This window comes from Rana temporaria, chromosome 4, assembly GCF_905171775.1.
Source record: "Rana temporaria chromosome 4, aRanTem1.1, whole genome shotgun sequence".
Classification (NCBI taxonomy): Eukaryota; Metazoa; Chordata; class Amphibia; order Anura; family Ranidae; genus Rana; species Rana temporaria.
This window is the reverse complement of record NC_053492.1, coordinates 242,727,719-242,750,843: the sequence shown is the minus strand read 5'-3', so window position 1 is coordinate 242,750,843 and position 23,125 is coordinate 242,727,719. Positions and strand designations below refer to the sequence as shown.

At 41.1% G+C, this 23,125-nt stretch overlaps 1 protein-coding gene across 1 annotated transcript in view; it reads left to right on the top strand.

Moving 5' to 3' along the window:
* The window catches only part of RNGTT (RNA guanylyltransferase and 5'-phosphatase), a 400,898-nt gene that overhangs the window by 365,001 nt on the left and 12,772 nt on the right, over positions 1-23,125 (top strand). The window contains exon 14 of the mRNA XM_040350086.1: positions 3,776-3,842. Coding sequence (XP_040206020.1) covers positions 3,776-3,842 — 67 coding nt within the window. The remainder of the gene's footprint in view (positions 1-3,775; positions 3,843-23,125) is intronic.

The window sequence follows — 23,125 nt, the reverse complement described above, 5'->3', positions numbered from 1 at the left end:
ACATACTGCATCTAGGACGTCCGAATGCTTTTGCACAACAAAGAAGACCCAGGACTGTTGAGCAGTTAGAATCCCACATCAGAGAATAATGGGGCAACTCCCCTTTCCTAAAACTTCAGTAACTGGTCTCCCCAGTGTTATTAAAAGAAGAGGATGTAAACATGTCCACGTCCCAACTGAGTTCAGACATATTGCTGCGATCAATTTCAAAATGACCTTATTTTTGTCTAAAATGGTACATTTTCTATTGTGAATATAAATATTTGATTTGTGAGATTTGTTTTAGGTAGATTTTTACATAGCATCCCAACTTTTCTGGAATTGTGGTTATATCAAGCTTCAGGCGTTTTTTTTCTTAGGCTGGGCAAGAGGAGGAAAGGAGCTCTTCGGGTGCAAAAATATGCATAGCGCACATTTGCAGGCACCCCAGATAAAGTCTATGGGGCCAAAACTGCCAAAATATTCTCTCTGGGAAAAAGAAAAAAAGCTGATGTATTTTTTTGAGCATGGACATAGATCAGAGCGAGACTCAGGAAACGACCCTTAAAAAGGATGTGATTCCACATGATAAACAAGTCATAGGGTAATGAGCTGAACAATGCTCACATGTGAATGGAGACTAAAACCTGAGCACTGCACTCTGAAGAACTCCTTAGTATTCAGTGTTTTAGAGGTATCATTGTTTTGTTCTCTGACAACTGCAGGTGAAGGAGCAGGTTAATGATGTAATTAATCAATTCTCTGACTACCTACACAGAATTACATTTCAGTGAATTTATGATAAATGACACTTGGAGGTGTTTGCAGGGCATGCACTAATGCGTTTTTATTTACAGCTATGTGGTTCAGGTAACTGCAGAATTTCTTATCGAGAACTGTAGTCGTTTTTTTAAACTGAACATAGCCATGAGTGTTCTGCAACAGTACCTATCTTACTTGACCTTAAAGCAAAACCTGTCAGTGGTGGCCAGTTCAATTTTGGCACAAATAGTCTGTAGTAAATAAAATATATCATAAACCTCAGTCAATCCAGAGATATTTGTTGCTAAAATTATATGCAAATCTTAATTTTTTCCTGTAAAGATCACTCTGCACTGTATCTCGGGTATCCTTTTTTTTTTTTTTGTGAATGTAACCTATCAGGGCCAGACAAAGCTTCTATTGGAAAAGTCACAATTTACATATACAGTAAGGGAAACAAGTATTTGATCCCCTGCTGATTTTGTACATTTGGCCACTGACAAATGATTAATGGTGGGTATATTTAACAGAGACAAAATTACAACAACAAATCCAGGAAAATGCATTTCAAAAATGTTATAAATTGATTTTCATTTTAATGAGTGAAATAAGTATTTGACCCCAACTTAGTACTTGGTGGCAAAACCCTTGTTTTGCAATAAGAGGTTAGACGTTTCTTGTAGTTGGCCACCAGGTTTGCACTCCTCTCAGAAGGGATTTTGTCCCACTCCTCTACAGATCCTCTCCAAGTCATTAAGGTTTTGAGGCTGACGTTTGGCAACTCAAACTTTCAACTCCCTCCACATATTTTCTATGGGATTAAGGTCTGGAGACGGGCTAGGCCACTCCAGGACCTTAGTGTGCTTCTTCTTGAGACACTCTTTTGTCTGAGGGAAGGCGGTTCTCACCCAAGATTTGACGATACATTGCCCGATCCATCTCTTTGATGCAGTGAAGTTGTCCTGTCCCCTTAGCAGAAAAACGCCCCAAAGCATAATGTTTCCACCACCAAACATGGCAACTTGAGTTAATTCCAATGAGCTTGATTTTGGTCCCATCTGGCCACAGCACGTTCACCCAGTTCTCCTCTTGATCATTCAGATGTTCATTGAGATCGACAAGATTCTCCCATATAGTTCTGGGCTGATTCCTCACAATTCTCATGATCATTGAAATGCCACAAGGTGAGATCTTGCAAGAAGCCCCAGATTGAGGGAGATTGACAGTTATTTTGTGTTTATTCCATTAGCGAATAATTGCACCAGCTGTTGTCACCCTCTCACCAAGCTGAATGGCGATGGTCTTTGTAGCCTTTTCCAGCCTTGTGTAGGTATACAATCTTGTCCCTGACATCCTTGGACAGTTCTTTGGTCTTGGCCATGGTGGAGAGATTGGAATCAGATTGATTGCTTCTGGGGACAGGAGTTTTTTATACAGGTAACAAGCTGAGATTAGGAGAACTCCTTTTTAAGAGTGCTCCTAATTTTAACTCGTTACCTGTATAGACAACACCTGGGCAACAGAAGTCTAGATGATTGATAGGGGATCAAATACTCATTTCACTCATTAAAAAGCAAATCAAGTTATAACTTTTTTTTAATTATTTTTTCTGGATATTTTTGTTAGTCTGTCTCTCACTATTAGGCCTCATGCACACTGGATGTTTTTACAGCTGCTGTTTTTTACTTTAGACTTTTTTTTCTGCAGTTCCTAAATTCCCCAGCATATTATCCTATGTGTCCATGCACACATAAGCCTCGTACACACGATCAGTCCATCCGATGAAAACAGTCTGAAGGACAGTTGTCCTAGGTTAACCTATGACTGATGGTCCGTCGTGCGTACAAACCATAGGTTAAATAACCGATCGTGTCAGAACGCGGTGACGTAAAACGAAGTTCAATGCTTCCAAGCATGCGTCGACTTGATTCAGAGCATGCGCGGGTTTTTAACCAATGGTTTTGCATACCAACGATCGGTTTTGACCTATTGGTTACCATCCATAGGTTAAATTTTTAAGCAAGTTGCCATTATTTTAACCTAAGGTTAAATAACCTATGGGGCCTACACACGATTGGTTTGGACTGATGAAAATGGTCCTTCAGACCGTTTTCACCGGTTTAACCTATCGTGTGTACAAGCTTGTAGACTGTTAAACAGTTTTTGGCAGGGGTGTTTTCTAGCTGGTAAAAAAAAAAAAAACAGAACTAGTGGGTTTGGAGAGAAGTTTTTCAGCTATTAAAATCTTCTAACTTTGAAAAAAGCTGAAAACAGCTTAAAAACTGCAAAAAATGCAGCTATTCAGCATTTATCAGTTTTTTAGCCATATACTTTTATGGGAGTATAGTTTTGCTAAAAAAAAAAAAGCTACAGCAAAAAAAAAATATGACTACAAAAGTGCTGCAAAACTCACTCTACAACTTTCTACAGCTAACGTTACTGCCTTTCTTTTTATATAACGACCAGTGTGCGCAAAGCCTTAAAGTAAACCTGCCATTAAAGTTATAGATTGATTATTTCTTTGTCAGCGGGGAAACTTATAATATCAGCAGGGGATCAAATACTTTTTTCCCTCACTGTATCAAATGGAAGTGATGTCATAACCATACTCGTGTATGCAAGATACCGTACTCTATACAGCTACAGACATTGGCCACGCTCCTGGTTATTTTGTTTGTTTTCCTTTCAATCAGTCTTTGATTACATATGTAGAGCATAAGTTTAAAGTTACTCTGTATAGTTATTGACGACAAAACTCGAAATATATGTATAGGAGGGTGTTCATAATTAAAGTAATAATATTTCTAGTGAAGTTGAATTAGAAAGTTCAAAGTCAAATTTGCCACAAAAGGCTATTCGGTCCCTATATTTTTTTGTTAATTTAGTAATAATTTTTTACATTTTACAACATACTTTACCCATTATCTGTTACATCTTGACCCTCGAATGGAGTACCGTTAATTAATGTATGTATTATATTCATGTATATATTGTAGTAAAAGTAACTTCTATCCTCTTTTCTTTTTTGATTTAGCCTTTTGACTCAGAATGTTGGATTACTCTATGTTGGAAAATATGAGCGCCCTTTTTCACAGATAAAGGTATGTTTTTCTGTTATGTTTAGAATGTTTCAAAATGCTTACTGTATGTACTGTAGTTGTTACTGCTTTAGAGTTGATTTCTGGTAAGCAGACATGATCCAGTCTAGCCTTCTTCTCCCTCCTCTCTGAAACCTACTGGTCATAAAGGAGGGTCATGCATAATGATTACCCATTTATTTAGTTTAGTTTAGTTAACCACTTGATTACTAGCCTGTATTATCCCTTCATTACCAGTCCATGTTTCAGTTTTCAGTGATGTCATACCACTCCGTGCCCATATGAATCCTGTGCATTTTTTTTTTAAGAGTTCTTTTGGATGAGATTTTCCATCCTGGATGGGGCACTGATGGGCGGCACGGATGAGCACGGATAGGCGGCACGGATGAGCACGGATAGGCGGCACGGATGGGCACTAATGGGTGGCACGGATGGGCATTGATGGGCGGCACGGGTGGGCACCGATGGGCGGCACGGGTGGGCACCGATGGGCGGCACGGGTGGGCACCGATGGGCGGCACGGGTGGGCACCGATGGGCGGCACGGGTGGGCACCGATGGGCGGCACGGGTGGGCACCGATGGGCGGCACGGGTGGGCACCGATGGGCGGCACGGGTGGGCACCGATGGGCGGCACGGGTGGGCACTGATAGGTGTCACTAATGTAATGTGTTGTACTAATGGATGCCAATCAGTGCCAAACAATGCCTGCCAATTAGTGATGCCCATTGTAGGCACTGATTGGCATCCATTGTGGGCACTGATTGGCATCTATTAATTTCTGATTGTCATCCCTGGAGGTCTCGGGTGGCATACCTGTGGTGGGCATCTCTGGTGGTCCAGTGTGGGCATCCTCGGGGGGGGGGGGGGCTGTGCTGATGATCGATCAGCACAAACCCCCCCCTGTCAGAGGAGCAGCCGATCGACTCTCCTCTACTCGCCGATTACCGGCTTTTCCTGTTTACATCGTGATCAGCCGTGATTGGACATGGCTGATCACGTGGTCAAGAGTCTCCGTCAGAGACTCTTGACCTAGATCAGTGTTGCGGGGTGTCAGATATATATAAAAATATTTACAAAAATGTGAGGGGTGTACTCACTTTTGTGAGATACTGTAGATACCATAGTTTGTAGTTTTCACACAGACTAAATAAGATACACTGATTTGGGTTATTTTTACCAAAGAAATGTAGCATACATTTTGTGAAATATTTATGAAGAAAATATATTTGCAAAAGAAAAATGTTTTGTTTTTTCAACATTTTGTATGATTTTTTTTCATTCTATATAGCAAAAAAAAAAGAGGGGTGGGGGGGTTATGATTAAATACCACCGAAATAAAGTTTTATCTGTCTCCAAAAAAAAGGGGGGGCAGGAAGGGGTTGAAAGTGTCCGATATTGAAGTGGTTAACATACAGGTCATATTGAGACAGCATTGAGATGAGATGTACAGGAACAAAGGAGGGGCGAAATGGTTGAAAAACAAATCCCACAATTAAATATATCCCTGCATGTTTGAATCTGCTGCTGTCAGTGCTGCTCCCTTCATTCAGAAATCCTCCTTCTCTTGTCACAGGAAGGGACGGGTTCTTGGATGTAAAAACAGGTGGTGTTTACATTTATGATCATTGTGATTAGTGATCATAATCAGGACATCAGAAATAAATCCCCAGCGCTCCACTGTTTCTAAATGTACAACGGAAGTAAAATGGTAAAACAAGGGAACAGGCGTTAATGTGTATCTGGTGACGTAACCGGCCAGTAACATACTTTCTGTCACTCATCCACTCCTTTTACAGAGGAGCAATTTAGCCACCTTTAAACCGTAGCACTGTCAGCCTGGGTAGTGTTAGATGGACACGTGAATTTATATGGACTTTACTAAAGCTAACACTCTCTAAGCAGTTACAGCCGCATTATTTTTCATCATCCAAGGCTTTTTTTGTCATTAGTATGCTGTAAGAAAAAAAAGAATGTCAGTGAAGACTGTTCTGATTTGTAGGGAGGTGACAATACCCAGAGTAATTATTCACTGATATATCTGGAAATATAGCTGGTAAATGACAGTCTAGTACCGGCACTATAGTACACCAGGATCTAGTGATATGAATGACACCCTACCAGAATAATTGCTTTTTCAGAAATGCAAAGGCAGTTTGGAAAGAACAGAGATGTCTTTACCATTCAAAAAGATTGACGAGTAAAGGGATTGAAAGCCATCAGACACAGTGACTGCCAGGTATCATGTAATTAAGGCCATAGATTACAAGGGTGAAGGATGATTATATATAGTATAGCTTCATCTCCTTGCTCTTACCACTCATGGCTTGTGCAGAGCTCCCATTTTCTCAGCTACTGTTCTTGAATGCTTCAGCAAAATATAAAACCCATAGTTACTTTTTTTATTGTTGTTGTTCTGCATTGAAAATTGACTCTTTCTACAATCCCTATAGGCAGTTGAAGTATCTTGCTCCAAAGAATAAAGGACAAAAAATCAAATACAGGCATAATTTCTTTAAATTGCTTTTCCTATACAGTAGCACTATTCTGCACATGTTTTATTCTGCAGGATAACCTTGAAGTGACTTTGTGCTAGATTCTGCACTTGATCACACAGGTCATCTGCCTTCTAACCGAGCCGTATGTTTTCTCTTTGCAACAGCTGCTGTTTTTCTTTAGGGAGTAACTCTTATTTATTAAAGTGCATTTATACCATTATGGCATTACCTTGTAGCCATTCAAATATGAAACATTTTCAATAAGTCGGTTCTGTTTTTTCATACATAATTTGATTTAATGTGCTTGTAACAGAATGACCCATGACACCCAGAGACTTTTGAAGGATGAGGGGTACTCCTGTGCCAGCGTCACTAATGACTCTTGGGTCATCCTGTGCCCCTTTTGGGCATAGGGTGACTGAGAAATATTAATATAAATTACATGAGATGGGACATTACTGATAATTCATGTTTTGCAGGATATCTGGACATATTACAGGTGATTTCATTCTGACCCCCAACCGGTCAATAAGAGTGTCTCCTTCAATGCTAATACTGTTTTGTGTGAAAAGTCTATTGATGATAGAGGTGTTGTGAGTTAGCAGTCTAAAGACCAGATGTCTCCTTTCAGGGGTAGGGAATTAGCATGTCAATTATGTTTAGTAAAGGAACATGTATTATGCAGGTGAACCCCTCTAATGCGGAGATGGGACGTCTGGGGGTTAATAACTCAACTGAATGTCATTGTCTAAAAGAATGTGATTGAAGCCCCATTGTGTGATGTGTGGGTGGAGAGTTCTTTGTCCCTGTGATTAACTGAAACATGTTGTACTGTATATAAGAAAGCTAAGATACCATCAACACTATTATGACAACGTTGAAACAGTTTTGAAGAAATGGGGGATAGACAAGTAAATCAAATTTTAAATATTGTTAGAAATTACACAAGAATGGAAATCCAGCCGAACACACGCACTTTATTTTTGTATTTTGATATTGGATAGAGTGGATGAAGTTTATAACTAAGAATGGTGTTTGGGTTTGAGGCGGTTTGAAGCACCAAAAGGAACAGAGCAGCCATGGTGTCATTGCATTGAAAGCTGTAAAACCGACAAAGAGCATAGGCAGATTGTAGATAGATGGTTGTAAAGGCTAAATGTTTTTTCCTTAATTCATTCTTTGCATTAAGGTAAAAAATCTTCCACGATTAGCTTTAATTCTAAATGCAATTTCTTTGCACAGTCAACCCCTTTGCTGCTTTTTTTGTTGTTATTCTTATTATGAGTAATTAAAAGTTTCAGTGGTTTTATTTTAGGGTTTTAATTTCATTATGTGGGTTTTTTAAATATTTATTGTATGTTGATGAGGCCATTTTTTAAAAGTGGAGCTAAAGTATTAATTTTAACTACTTGAAGCCTGGAATGTTAAAACTCTTTCTTGTCAATGCCATTTTCAGTTTTCAGTGCTGTTACACTGTGAATGAGTCATACAACACTGTACCTACATACATTTTATTTTATATGAATTTTTTGAGGCATGGTGAGTCTTTTGAAGAAAGTTTTTGGTAAATGCGAAAAATATATATATTTTTCACAAAGTTGTTAATACGGACTTGGTTAAGCATTAAGGGGGGCAGGGGGAGCTGCACCTATAAGGTTTTCAACCTTATTGTGAGTTAGGCGGAAAAGGACACAATAGACCGTCCAATCAGGTCCGCCTGAAAAACTAACAGGTGGACCTAACTGAAACAATTGCGCAAAAGGTGCCTTAGCCTTTACAACCACTTTAACCCTCCTCTTGTGTTAGGGTCAGAACCGACCCGTTTTCAGGTTTTGAATGTCTAGAAGTATCACATAAATGTGTTTATTGCATCAAGTCTATTTAAACAATTGAATCGAAAATCAAGTAACAAAATACCTAACTAGCAACTGTACTAATTGACCAAAAATCTAACTTACTAACTATAATACAATATATACAGACAAAAGGGAAGCACTGATCAACAGGGTGAAGTCAAAAGTGAAGGTGCAATAAACAGGAAGGGAAACCAGGACTGGGGATCAGGAATAAGGAGAGCCACATACAAGGAAGTAGGGTACAAGGTACAGACAAGGCAGAAGTAGGTTCGAGATCTAGGTTCAGGATAAGTCAGCAAACATAATCTAGCTATCAGACAAAACACTAAAGAAAGAAGGAAATGTAGAGGCGGTACTAAATACCCTGGTGGACACAGGAACTACAACCTTCTGCTCTGGGAACCACAGTGCTATCACCAGGTGACTCAGGTCCTGACAGTAACACTGGGACTGGTGTGGACGGTGATCAGGAAAACTTTTGCTGGCTGCACTGGTCTGGTGACACTCTGATTGGTGTAGTGGCGAGTAGGCGAATACTGTTGCTGTTTTAGAGTGGCCTGTTATCAATGGGACTAGGTTGGCAGCAACGTTGCTAATTTAGACTTGTTTGGTAAGGCTGGATTCACACTAGTGAGAATTGGATGCGTTTTCCCCCCATTCAATTTGCAGGGCAGGGGATTGTGACCGGCTCTCTATGGAGCTGGTTCACATATGTCCATGGTGGCTGGGGAGCGGCTTGCACTGGAGTCCTGTGCGTCTTTGGCTCCATTTCAGGGCCAAATTCAGGAATCAATGTGGTGGTGATAAGGAACACTGTTGCTAGCATTCTCTTGGAGACACTGGGATTGGTGTGACGACGATCAGGAAAACTGTTGCTAACTGTACTGGTTTGGTGGTGATTCAGAGCACTGTTTCTAGCTACACTGACCTGGCGACACTGTGTCTGATTTGGTAATAGGAGACACTGTGGCTGACTGCACTATTTTGGCTCGTTCACACGTGAAGTTTGGGTCTGTGAAACCTTGAGATTGAGCCACAGTTTCACTCCCCTCCCTGCTACCACCTTTAGCTGCCGAGGCTACAGCTGGGCATGTACACATACGGCGGCTTCAATGCTTTGCTTTGCATCTCAGTCATGACGGGAATTATACTCCCTGTTGCTTTCAATAGGTGTTTTGTCTGCCGTTCGTGACCCATTCAAGTAAATGTGGGGGCTAAGCAGACAGTGAGGATGTGATACAATGCCTCCCCACCACTTATCGATTGCTTTCTGAAGAGCAATTCAAACATAGATCATTCTTCAGATAGCACTGCATTACCTTATAGTAACACTGGTCTGGTGACATTGTACTGCTGTGGTGGTGATTAGAGACAATGACTGACTGCTCTGACATACAGTAATATCAGAGCAGCCAGTCATTGTACATGATCACTGCCACAGCAGTACAATGTCACCAAAGTGACACTAAACTTGCTCTAGTGACAGGTATGTTAAATTATATATACTTTTTTTCTTTTTAACACTATGGTGACACTGTACTGCTGTAGCTATTGATTAGAGACACTAGCATCTGCACTGGCATATAGTATCAGTGCAGCAGCCAATGTCTCTGACCAATAGAAACAGTAATAGTATTGCACAGAGTGGTCCTGAACCTCCTCTTCAAAGGTCCCCTGCCAGTACTCTAGGCTCATCCTCTACTGCGTCTACTAGGATAGCAAGCTGCTTGCTATGGATGCAGACATGCAGGCTCAATCCCAAGCCAGCTGTGTGCATCTATTGACACACACAGTGCAGCTCAGCCACCCACCCCATGCTCCCTCCACTGTGAAGGAGAGTGGAGAAAAGAGTGCAGCCAGGCACTGCACTGGATCGATCCAGGAGTGAGATAAGTGTTTAGACTGGGAGGGAGGCACAACAAGTCCTAAATAATTGTTTACCTTAATGCAGGAGAGAGCAGAATGACAATAGCACTTAAGGTAGACCCTGGAGCAATGTTAATTTCGTTGACTAAATTAATACTATTTTAGTCGACTAAAATATGACTAAAACTAAAATGCCCTTTTAATCAAAAGATTAAAATACAACTAAAATGGCATTTTAGTCAAGACTATGACTAAAACAAATTTTGACATCAAAATTAACACTGCACTTCCAAATAAAAATATGTAGGGAGCATCTACTAAGCTACTAAAAGAAAAAAAAATACGAAAAAGGCTTTTCTTATTTTTTTCTTTTAATATTTAATGTTAATATATTCAGGTAATATGTGCAATGGCATTACAGATGAGGTTAGTGGAGGACCATTTGTGAAAAGAAGGCCGGTGAGGCCCCCGGCTGCTAGAATGAAGGGTTGCATAGGAAGGAGTGCATGGGGTTATGAGGAGATTCAAGTGAGTGCTTGGACTTAAGACGGTCCCAGAGAGAGTGAGTGGCATATAATCGGGTTATGTATTTTGCGGTGATCTAAGGAAATGATAAGTTATGGTTTTGCAAGTTCTTCTTTTAATTACTATACACCGTTGAATCGTAGGGTGATCTGCGAGTCCTGACCTGAAGTGGAGATTGTTGGGTTACTCTGTGGTGGAAGCCTGGCCATTTAACAAGCTTGTTTTGACTGCTCTTAATAGGGGGTCAATGTGTTATGGTAAGCAGGAGCCATTTAGTGTTTGGTGGAGGTACAAATTGGTATATTAATATATGGACACTAGCTGGCAATTTCTCACCGTTCACATTTGCCACTTTGTTGGACTTTTTTTTTTACTTTCACTGGAGTTTATCGATTTAATTGAATTCACCCATTTCCTTTCTTTATAGTTTGCACTATCTTGTATATGTGCAGCACTTTTGCATATTAGTTGTGACCAATTTAGTGCGCTTGCTACTATATTACGTTTTCACTTTTAGCACAGTTGCAAGGTTTTCTCTATATTTTACTATACACTAAATCTCTAACTAGTTATTCAGTTTCATGCTTGGATCCCAAAATAGTTGGGTCAGACTGAATGGCAAGATGGTTTTGTGTGCTTTTACAATATTGGATTATATGTCCATTCACCTAGCTAGGTTTTAAAATGATCTGTTGTTTTTATGATTAAATACACTTTGCTTCCACAAACACAATTCCAGTCCTTCCAAAGATGTCTGAACAGTATCTAATAAGCAGATTGCCACATGCCATAGGGACAAGCGTAGCAGAGATCACTGAAACTTGAACACATCATTTTACCACTTGACAACTTTTAATGTGCCAAATTACATTATCTATGTCATACTGGAGCTTTGGAAAATACATGACTTTCTAGATAATGAACTAGAGACATTGGGCCAGATTCTCATAGATCCCGCGTTGGCGTAGTGTAAGCCATTTACACTACGCCGCCGCAAATTACTTGAGCAAGTGCCGTATTCGCAAAGCACTTGCTCCGTAATTTGCGGCGGCGTAGTGTAAATGACCCGGCCTATGGCCACCTAATTCAAAGGGGGCGGCCTGTATTCAAATTAAGCGCGCCCCCGCGCCGATCGAACTGCGCATGCGCCGGGCGGAAAAATAGCCAAGTGCACATGCTCCAGCTCACGACGGAAAAAACGTCAATGACGCCGACGTGACTGTCATTGACGTAAAGTCGTATTCGCAAATGACTTAGTAAAACAAAGTAACCGGAAAAAGACGTTGCGGACCCGATGCCATACTTAACATGGCATACGGCGGACTGGCGTAAGGTTACCACTCATATAGCAGGGGTAACCTTACGCTTATGGAAACGACGACGACGCGGCGGAAATTCGTTGGGGAATCGGCGTATCGGGCTCATTTGCATAGTCAAATGAGAACTGAACGTAAACGCCACCTAGCGGCCGGCGTCAAATTACATCTAAGATCCGACGGTGTAAGTGACTTACACCTGTCGGATCTAGGCCGTATCTATGCGAAAATGATTCTATGAATCATACGCATAGATACCCGGGGCCAAAAACGGAGATACAACGGTGTTTCCTGAGATACAGCGTCGTAACTCTTCTGAGAATCTGGCCCATTGACTTTAGTATATTGTTGTTGCATGCCATCCACCACCCATTACATGTTTTTGACTACATATTGACAAAGATCTATACCTTTTGACAATAGTTTGTTATAGTCAAGCCATGCTGGCAAACTCCCTATTCCCTAACCCATTTGCAGTGATGTCTACCTATGTCTGAGCTGAAAGAGAGCAAGATAAAGGTACCAGACAATTTAGATATGTGAACTATACAACAGCTGACTTTTTTGCATCGGTGTGTGTTCCCAGTAATCTGGAGCAAGCATGCATACATCAGGTGCCAGAATACTTGATATGTACATGCTTTTACTGGACTTTACTGCCCTTGTGTACCCAGCAGTACCCAGAGCCAGCAGTAGCAAATACCATCTTTCAATTATTACATATAACCTTCAAGAAGTTTACCATTTAACAAAAAAAATCTGCTGCAGGTATACAGTCAACACACCATTATCCACCCAAGAGACTCCACATTTTAGAAAGAACCAGCTCTTCAAATTGTTTTCTTGGTTCTTTAGTGTTTGCGTGGTATGTGGTCTCTTTTTGGGGGTTTTGTTCTTCTATTTAGGATATGGAATTGTTATAAGAACCCTGAATAGAAAAGTCTGCAAGTTTCATTCTTATTGCCGTTGGCAGTGAAAAAACAGTGTTGAAATGTATGTATTTCCTGGCTTTGTACTAAAACAACCTTGCTTTTAAAATGAGCTTTAACTTTATTTTTTTACCCAAATTTAATTGGATCCATGACTTTTGTAAATATCTAATAATTTAAAATGTTTGGTAAGTATTTTCCCCAGTAAAAAATGTTATTTTGAAGGACAGAGAACACTGTGTATTTTTCCTGGCAGCAAAGTCACAAAGTTTATAATTTCGTCTGTACTAAATCCATTTAAAATGTCAAAGTTGCAGCGAGCTTAAACTGACCTTTTAGAGTAATTGAATTAAAAAAAAAAAAAAAATATTTCACTTAAGCTTTCTTTTACGATGAGCATGTCATGCTTGTTTTTGAGGTTAAAAGCTTTTGTTTTCTGCAATGGAAATATGTGTTTCTACTGATATCTGTGGACCCGCTGGAAAAAAATGCCTTTGAATGTTCAGAGCAGTTTTGGGTAGAGGGGACTAAACCTAGGTTCTGTAATGTGTATGGGAATAGTATAAAATGCAAACTTTATTGATATGTTTGTTATACAAACATTACAACACTCTAGCAATAATACAGTACGTATATACCACTTAACTATCGAGTGTGGTCACATACACTTCAAATGTGTTTCCTTGCTTGATTCCCTCTCACCGAGCCATTGTGTTCTCCCGGCAGGGATGACTTCCCCCCCGCCGGGAGAACAGAGTGATTATTGCGCTAGTGATAATCGCATGTAAAATCTGGCAGCTTGGTTGTACCGAAGTTGATCGATCAACCTAGCTACATTCAGCCTGCCCATACAGTACATGGTTTGAATCTCAGCCAGTTCCTCCTAAACCGGTCGTGATTTTAGCCGTCTATTTCCAGCTTTAACCCCAGTGACCTAATTATATGTAATGTGCGGTCTCAGTGTTAGAGCTAGATAAACATGTAAAAAAGTTTAGTTAGTTGTAAATAAAATAATGTGGGGTAGTTTTATATAAACCTGTACCCCCATATTACAATTACAGTATACATGTACGTGGGACAGCCATGTTTGGTCATTGTGTACTTGGGCTCTAGTTACTGCTTTTCACTGCTACACAGGGATTTTGCTATACAAATCTACCCTACTTAGAGCATAATTCACTTTGGGTTCCCAGAGCTTTTGGCATACTAGGCAAGTAGGCATAGCATCCTTGTATCTTATGGCACATTTGTGTCCTCCAATTCTGCAAGTTCGGCACTCCTTCTCGTCACTCTGTGCATGACCACTGGCATTATCTGGGTCTGGCATCCTCCAGGTCTGCCATTGGGTATCTACTGATAATGTAAGTCCTGTGTATGCATGCTGGAGGTCAATCATCCCAACAAGAGAGCTCATAGGGCAACAGGTAAATATTCAATAACATTCACTGGGGATACCCTCTTTATATGATTTTATTTTTGCCCATAGATACACTTCAACTTCTGTGCTACCAATGACTTAAACACTTGCTTAATAATTGTTCCTTCAAGTTTACTTTTAGGCTGGGTTCACACTGTCGTAGGTAGTGGCTCACCACAGGGGTCTGGTGCCTCCCTGTTGATCCTATTTCATTAAGAATTTTTGGCTGAATTCAGACCTGAAATGGACCAGAAGACGCACAGGACACCTGTGCAATTCCCCATGGAGCCACTCCAGAAATGTGTGAGCCAGCTCCCTAGAGAGCCAGTCACAATCTCTTGTCATGTGAATTGGGTGCATCCAATTCGCAATAGTGTGAATCCAGCCTTAGTCTTTATCTCTTATTATTATTGAGGATGTATATAGCGGCAACCGTTTGCACATTGCTTTACAATGTTCGGCAAACAGTACAGTTACAATACAATTCAATTCAATACAGGAGTGCTCAGTGTAATAAGTTGTCCTTATTTTGCATTCATGAGATAGTGTGAGGGTGATGTATGCTTAATGCCTAAACATGCAAATGTGACTGTACGTGTTTATTATTATGCATTATTATTATCATTCATTAGCAAGTTTTTTTGGCAGTCAGATCTCCAGCCACCATTTCATGTTGGCTCTAGAGTAATTTGAACTGTTAGGGCCCTTTCACACAGGGCGGATCAGTGTTAATCCGCCCCGTGAACCACCGCTTGCTCAGCGGGGATCGCTCCGTTGATCCCCGCTGAGCCGGCGGATGACAGTGCGGGGATCACACTGTGTAGGGACCACCCTGTCTTTTCTCCGCTCTCCTCTATGGGGGGATCGGATAAACACGGACCGTCTGTCCGTGTTCACCCCATCCGATCCGTAGAAGGATGGAAAAATAGGGTTTTCCTCCGTCAGCAGAATCGGATTAATGCGGAACCGGGCAATCTCATAGGGACCAATGCATGTCCCTTTTTTTATCCGTACACGGATGGATGAAAAAGCAGACATACAGTCCGCCCATGTGAAAGGGTCCTTATACTTTCTTTCAGAACCTCTGTGTTAAAACACCCACTTGCTAATGCTTTTGATCGCACACAAAAAAAAGTTAGAATAAAAATGTTTATGCAGTTTTAGCATCTCTTACCTGGCCGAGTCTTCTAAAGCAGGGGTCTTTAACCACTTCCTTACTGGGCACATATACCTATATACATATATATAATAGAGCTTTCTTTTGGTGGTATTTGATCACCTCTGCGGTTTTTATTTTTTGCGCTATAAACAAAAATAGAGCGACAATTTTGAAAAAAAACAATATTTTTTACTTGTTACTATAATAAATTGCCCAATTTTTTTTAAAAAAAACATTTTTTTCTCAGTCTAGGCGATACGTATTATTCTACATATTTTTGTTAAAAAAAAAAAAAAATCGCAAGAAGCGTCTGGTTTGCGCAAAAGTTATTGCGCTTACAAAATAGGGGACAGAATTATTTTTTTTTAATTATTTTTTTTTACTACTAATGGCGGCGATCAGCATTTTTTTTCGTGACTGCGACATTATGGCGGAGACATCGGACACTTTTGACACATTTTTGGCGCCATTCACATTTATACAGCGATCAGTGCAATAAATATGCACTAATTACTGTATAAATGTGACTGGCATTGAAGGGGTTAACACCAGGGGGTGAGGAAAGGGGTTAATGTGTACCCTGAATTGTGTTACTAACTGTGGGGGAAGGGGGGTGACTGAGGGAGGTGACCAATGCTGTGTCCCTATGTACAAGGGACACAGATCGGTCTCCTCTCTCCCCTGACAGGAAGTGGAGCTCTGTGTTTACACACAGAGCTCCACGTCTTGTCCTTGTAGCCGCCGATCGCGATTCCCTGGCAGACATCGCGGCCGCCAGGCACTCGCATCGGCATCTCAGCGATGCGGCGAGCGCGCGCCTCCGCCGGACGCACGCGCACCCGCGCCGCTGGCTGCGCGCGCAGGCCGTAAAAACACGGCCAGTCAGAGATGTAGAGCCACCCTGCGGCCGTACAAAGTCGTACGGCCGTCGGGAAGTGGTTAACTGGTGGCCCCCCAGCTGTTGCGGAACTACAAGTCCCATCATGCCTCTGCCTGAGGGAGTCAAGCTTGTAACAGTCAGCCTTGCAATGCCTCATAGGACATATAGTTTTGGAAACAACCGGAGGGCTGCCAGTTTGGGATCCCTGCTCTAAAGGCTGAGTTCTGTGAGTGTCAAAACTCTTGTTTGGGATTTCAGGATTTCTTCTCTCAATGACTTTCGGTAAATTACACACTGTGTTTTATTCCCCCCTATATGTAGAGAGGATGAAGCTCTAATTTGCATGCTAAATCAATGGATTAGCCTTCATTAGCCCTTTGACGAGGTTGTGTGCTGCTTTACTTCTCTTCCTGTTGAGTCCTAGTTTATGATGTAGTTGAATCTTGGTTACAATCTTATGGGAATAGTTAATCATATGGCTGTAGTTAATTATTCTTTTAACATCATTATACTTAATTAGAATACATATATCAATTGTTCCAGCCACATGCTGGGAAGAGTATGTATGTTACAAACAGCTGGTACAGTAATAGATGCTAGTTATTGCTCAATTTCTTTGTTTATCTTAAAATGGAATAAGTAACAGCTACGGTATTCTATGATTTTCCCTTCTATACATCTTATAGGAAATGTTGCCTGATCTACAGACCCTCTCTTCCTTTTTTTAATTATTTTGTTATGTTTTCTAATGCTTTAACTTTAGCCCTTAACCAGGCGCTGATGGATTTTATGCCTATATCCTATTTTTAAAGGACACATTATCATTGACTGGTGCTTTCTGTCACTTAATAGTCACCATGGGTAGAGCCATAGTCACTTTTTATTTCAGGAGCGAGCATTTTATTATTAGTGGAATGATGCATACTTATGCAGTATAATTAACTACCTACACAGTTGCTGACTATTCTGGACCTGATTCTAGGAAACCAGCCAAGTAACACAGACCTCCTCCATCTATTTTTTTTTATAATTTTTTTTGCAATGCGTTGGTGATTTCTCTCATGTTTGTGTTTGCGGTTAATATTTTCTGCGTATTCCGTGCCATTGGCAGTAAATACTTTGTGAATATTGTTACAAGATTTTAATGTGGTCTGTCCAGTCTGCCTGGTCATATTTTTTATCACTGGATGTTAATATAGAAATAGTTTTTAACGAACATCTGTCCATTTTTTCCTAATCTTGCATTAAAGGGTATTTCCACTTGTGTGACTAAGTTGGGATAATACCTACTTTATACTTATGTACACTTTCACAAAAAATTGACATGCCGTTTTTATTTTATAATTTTTTTTTTTCTTGTGATCTGATGCACATAGTGAAGTGCCTCCCTGTTTAACCACTGCAATACAGGACAGTTTTACCCCCTTCCCACCCAGGCCAATTTTCAGCTCTCTGTGCTGTCGCACTTTGATGATTACGCGGTCATACAGCGCTGTACCCAAACAAAATTTTAACAATTTTTTTGAGACTGATGGAGCTTTCTTTTGGTGGTAATTAATTGCCACTGATGGGCGCCCCCCCCCCCCCCATCCCTGACAAAATTGTCTATGAATGGCAGTTTGGAAATGTGGTCATCCTAGGCCCGAGTACTGCCCAAAATCAGAGATAATGGACATAACCTTAGTTAGAGAGGAAGAGGTGTCTCCCAGGAACAGTAGCATATCATCTGCCTATAACAATTTAGATAGCCATATTGAAACCCAAGGACATGTGGACTTACTACACACCAGAGCAGCCAGAGGTTCAATTGCCATAGCAAAGAGCAGGGGTGACAGGGGACAATCCTGCCTGGTCCCCCTGCCCAACACAAAAGCAGGGCACATTCTAACGGACACCCTGATAGCTGTCTGTGGTGAGCCATACAGGAGACGCACCCAGTTAATGAAACTGACTCCAAAACCAAACTTGGCTAGTACGGCCCACAGGTATTGCCAACTGACACTGTAAAATGCTTTGTTGGCTTCAAGGGAGAGGAGTGCCCCATGTTGTCCACCTGTGTCTGCATGTTTAGGAATTGTCCCCTGACGTTGGTGGCTGTAGACTTTTGCAGCATGAACCCTGGTTGGACAGAATGTTTAATGGAAAGGATACATTTGTTCACTCTCACTGCTAGTACCTTAGCTAAGATTTTAACATCACTTTGCATTAGAGAGATGGATTTATACGAGCCAGGGTCTGGGGAGTCTTTCCTGGGTTTGAGAGTAACACCACATGTGCGCTTGACATAGAGGCTGGTAAACAGCCCACCTTAGCAGCTGCATTGAACCCCTCAAGCAACCTAGGCAGGATCATTTCCCCATATGTGGTATACACCTCCATGGGAATACCATCTTCCCCAGGGGCCTTACACGTGGGGTATCAACAGGCTGCCTTCTGTAACTAATCTAATGAAATCTGGGCATCTAGTGCTAAAAACGCTTCAGTAGACAAAGTGGGTAGGGGTATCTCATTGGCACAATTTGCCAACAATTCAGCTGAGTGGTTTGGGAGCCCTAAAGGTCCATGTAAAAAGAGGCTAGTTCGGTGACAATTTGATCAGGGTCATTGCCATTCGCCCTGAGGAGGAGCAAATGGCCCCAATTGCTGGGAAAGATTTTTATGATCTAGCAATATTGGCTAACAGGCCACCTGTCTTTCCCCCTCCTCAGAAAATGCAGTTTTAGTGAAGAAACGTTTCCGTTCAGCAGCGAAGGATCTCAAACGGTACAGAGAATCCTGGGCCGATATCCATGCCTCCCTCGTGGAGTCTGATGTATACTGTACATAAGAAAGTTCCAACTGTCATCTGGGGGCTTTCCACCCCCTCAAGTAGCTATAAAAGTGCCTCTAAGGCAGGCCTTAAAGGTTTCCCATCTCATTAGAACATCTGCTATTTGAATGGGTACTTAAAAAGAGGTAAATTTCATGTGAGGGGGAAAGCTTAATCCAGAAGGCGTTCAGCCTCACAGGGGCCGGGGCCCTAGTCATAGCAGAGGGAGGGCCTGGTGGTCAGCCACAGCGTCAAGAGTGAAGGTTTAGAACTACTTTGAAAAAACATACTCCGAAATTTTAAGTTTTCGGTTTATAAGAAACATCAGCTAATGTGAACCATGCCTTGCAAAAATGAGCTTACTGAAGACATACAGTGAAGAGTAGTTGTTTTGCATAAGGGTATAAAGGGATACAAAGCTAATTCAAAGTGTTTAAGCATCCACCAGACGAACGTTGGACAAATGGTCTATAAATGGAGACAGTTTAAAAAAAAACGTGGCTACTCTTGGACTGTGTGCTGATGAAACAAAAGTTCATTTTTTCCAGAAGAATACACTATATATATATATATATATATATATATATATATATATATATATATATATATATATATATATAGCACAAAGAGGACACAGCTTACCAACATCAAAACATCACCCCAATGGTGAACTTTGGTGGAGGGAACATGATTTCGGCTTCCTTCACTGCCTCTTGGGACCTGGACCACTCGTTATCGAGGGGAAAATATATTCCCAAGCTTACCGAAGTATCCTACAGGTTCTGTCAGTTCTTCAGAAACAGCCCTTTGAATCACTAAGGCCCCTTTCACACTGGGGCGGGAGCCGCGGTGGCGGTATAGCCCCACTAAAAATAGCGGCGCTATACCAGCGGATTTGCGGCGGGATTCGGCCACTAACGGTGCAGTATTAACCCCCGCTAGCGGCCAATAAAGGGTTAATACCGCCCGCAATGCGCCTCTGTAGAGGCACATTGCGGGCGGTATTACCGCGGTTTCCCATTGTTTTAAATGGAAAGGAGCGGTATACATACCGCTCCTCTCACCACTCCAAAGATGCTGCTTGCAGGAGATTTTTTTTCTCTCCTGCCAGCACATCGCCTCAGTGTAAAAGCACTCGGGCTTTCACATTGAGGTTGCTGGGCAGGAGTTTTTTAGGCGGTATAGCAGCGCTATTTTTAGCGCTGTACCGCCTGAAAAACTCATCAGTGTGAAAGAAGTCTAAGAGATAATCCTTTGTCTACCCTCACTCATAAGGTTGCCCTCCTTGTTGCCATCACCTCTGTGATGTGAGTTTCTATGTTGGTGGCATAAACCTGTAAAGAACCCTTTCTTCTGTTACACAGACTAAACGTCTTTAGGGCCAAGGTCTCTTTTCTTCCAAAAGATTTTCTTCCTTTCACCTTAACCAGGACAGGACATTGTCCCACCTTCTGTATTTCCTGCTTCATAGCAGTCAAAAGGAGATTTCTCTCTGTATGCTCTGTTCAAGTCTATCTCTCAACTCTCCCTTTAGACGATCTCATTCCTCAAGGTCCCCATAATGGACAGCCTGCTAATCATTTACGATCATTAGGTGGATTTGGCAACTTCTCATTCAAGCCTTCGGACCCAAGGACAGGCTTGCATATTTCTGCCTCCCTTCTCTTTCAGTTAGTGCTTATCAAGCTTTTTAACATCAAGTTTCTCATATTTGCAAGGCTGACACATTTTGTTCAGTTCACACCTTTTATGTTTTCCCAGGTGGACTTCCAAACCTCACCTGATGCCAGCTTTAAGTGTAAGGTTTTTCGGGCTTCTCTGTTGAGCCCCCTCTGTTAACCTGAGAATTTTCCTGGAGCATGGTAGGGTAGTTTGCTGGGTTGCCCAGCCCTCCGTTGGACTGCTCTTGGATGTCCCAGTGTACTTTATATCCTGTGTTCCTTAATATACATTTACAAAAAAATATTTATTTTACCTACCCTAAAATCCTTTTCTTGGTGTACATTAGGGACCACAATCCCTTTTCTATGTTCTTATAATCCACTCTTACTAGTGCTTGCTTCAAAACAAAGTTATCATGGGAGTTAGAGGTTTTGTTTTGAAGGCTATTTTTACAGCTTTGTTTTCCAGTGTACAATCTCCTGAAGGCAATAGCAATGTACCAATGCACCTGAATTACTTCATCCTGTGTCCCCTAATGTACTCTAAGGAAATATTTTCATGGTAACTCAAAAATCCTATTTAGCTGTGTATTAATACACTGCTATGAATTAAATAATTTGCTGCAGTTTAAACAAATCTTGGTGCATTTAGGAGAACTTTCAGTCCACAGATTCTTTTGAATATTAGTATGTCAATTCTCCTAGTCCAAATTGCACAATATATTGATATTGGCACGTGAGCGTCCTCACAAAGTACACAGGAACGGTGCTGAAGGTGTCAATCACAGGCTGTTTGGAGGTCCCTTCCCTGTCGCCTTTTTTTTTCTTAGGATGAGGAAAACTTGCCAGAAGTGATTTAATGCTGGTAGCAGAGTTAGAAAAGCAGTGGGCAAAAATTACACATGGTGCTCTTGAGACAAGTACACATTCTAGAAGGATATGCTTTGTTTAAATTTCATATCTGTGATTTGCAACCACTTTACGGTGTCATTAAACCTGTGTCATTAAAAACTGTCAGTACATGCTGTTCATACTCAGTGCTAATGGGATTTGTTTTCTGTATTCGGAAAAAACCCTGGTTGATTCTGCTGTTCACTGGCCCTCCTTTTCTGTGTCCCTGCTGCAGCCTGAGATTGTGTAGACCAGCCATTGCCGCATCCTACCGAGTATGCTCTCGTTTCTATTTCCTTCTAAGTTGTACATTTCCTCCTTTTTCTTGTCTGTGCGGCCCACATGACTATAGAGTCTCACTTGTGGATGTATACATAGGGATAAATGACAGCCCACTCCCTTCCTTCTCCTCCATGCCCACTAAACAGACAAAAACTATGGGGTGGGATATTACATGTTGATTGATGGAAGCATTCCCCCTCTGTAATTATAAGCATATACAAAGAATAGACACTGGCTGGAGGGGCGTTAAACAGGCTGTAATTGGCAGAACCTCCCCCCTAGATACCCCACACCAGGTTTTTTAACACAAATAATATTTTAAGTTCAAATTCATATATGAATGATTATTTAAAACATTTTATATGAATTATTTATTTTTCCATTTTTAAGTATTGTATTCCAAATCAGGGCTGTGGAGTCGGTAGATAAATGTTCCGACTCCGACTCCTCAGTTTTATGTACTTCCGACTCCGACTCCCCGACTCCGACTCCTCTGTATTAATATGCGAATGTATTTTATACATTCCTTGAGTGAAAGAAACGCAACCTACCACAGGACTACTGGCTGGGAAGCCAACAGTCTACTGTATTGCACAGTTTAAGCAAAAGACAAACACAATGAAAACAATCAAGTGACTGGATAGTAGCAGCAGGCATAAACATCAGGAACAGGATCTTTACCAGTTCAAAAATACAAACCACATTATTTGGTTGTTTTAGAACAAAAACAAAGCTTATCTATAATGAACCAAAAACAAAATCTGCAAAACCTAGAAATGGTTTATATTAATCTTGAAATGTAGTTCTAGGCTTAGCAAATGCAAATCAATTCAATATAGAGTTCTAAGGAAGAGAATTGCCTCTGCCAGATCCTCTTTCATAGAGGCTCTTAAGTCAGACTTTATTATTTTTAGGGCTGAAAATAATCTTTCGACACTGACTTGGGTGGGTGGCATTGCAGTAACTATTCTGGCCACATCACTAACGATCTCTGGATAAACAAGGATGGCTTCTTCAACAGTAAGTTTTGATGAGCCATCATACTTTTCAACTTCTTTTAGTGCTTTATAAAACTCCTGTTGGAATTTTTTTATTTGGACACTTACTGGTTCTCTAACATGCGTTCCCTGTAAAAGCAGAACACAACACTATGGAAAGTATAAGTATTGCAGCTCCTAATTGTGCGTTGCGTGCCATA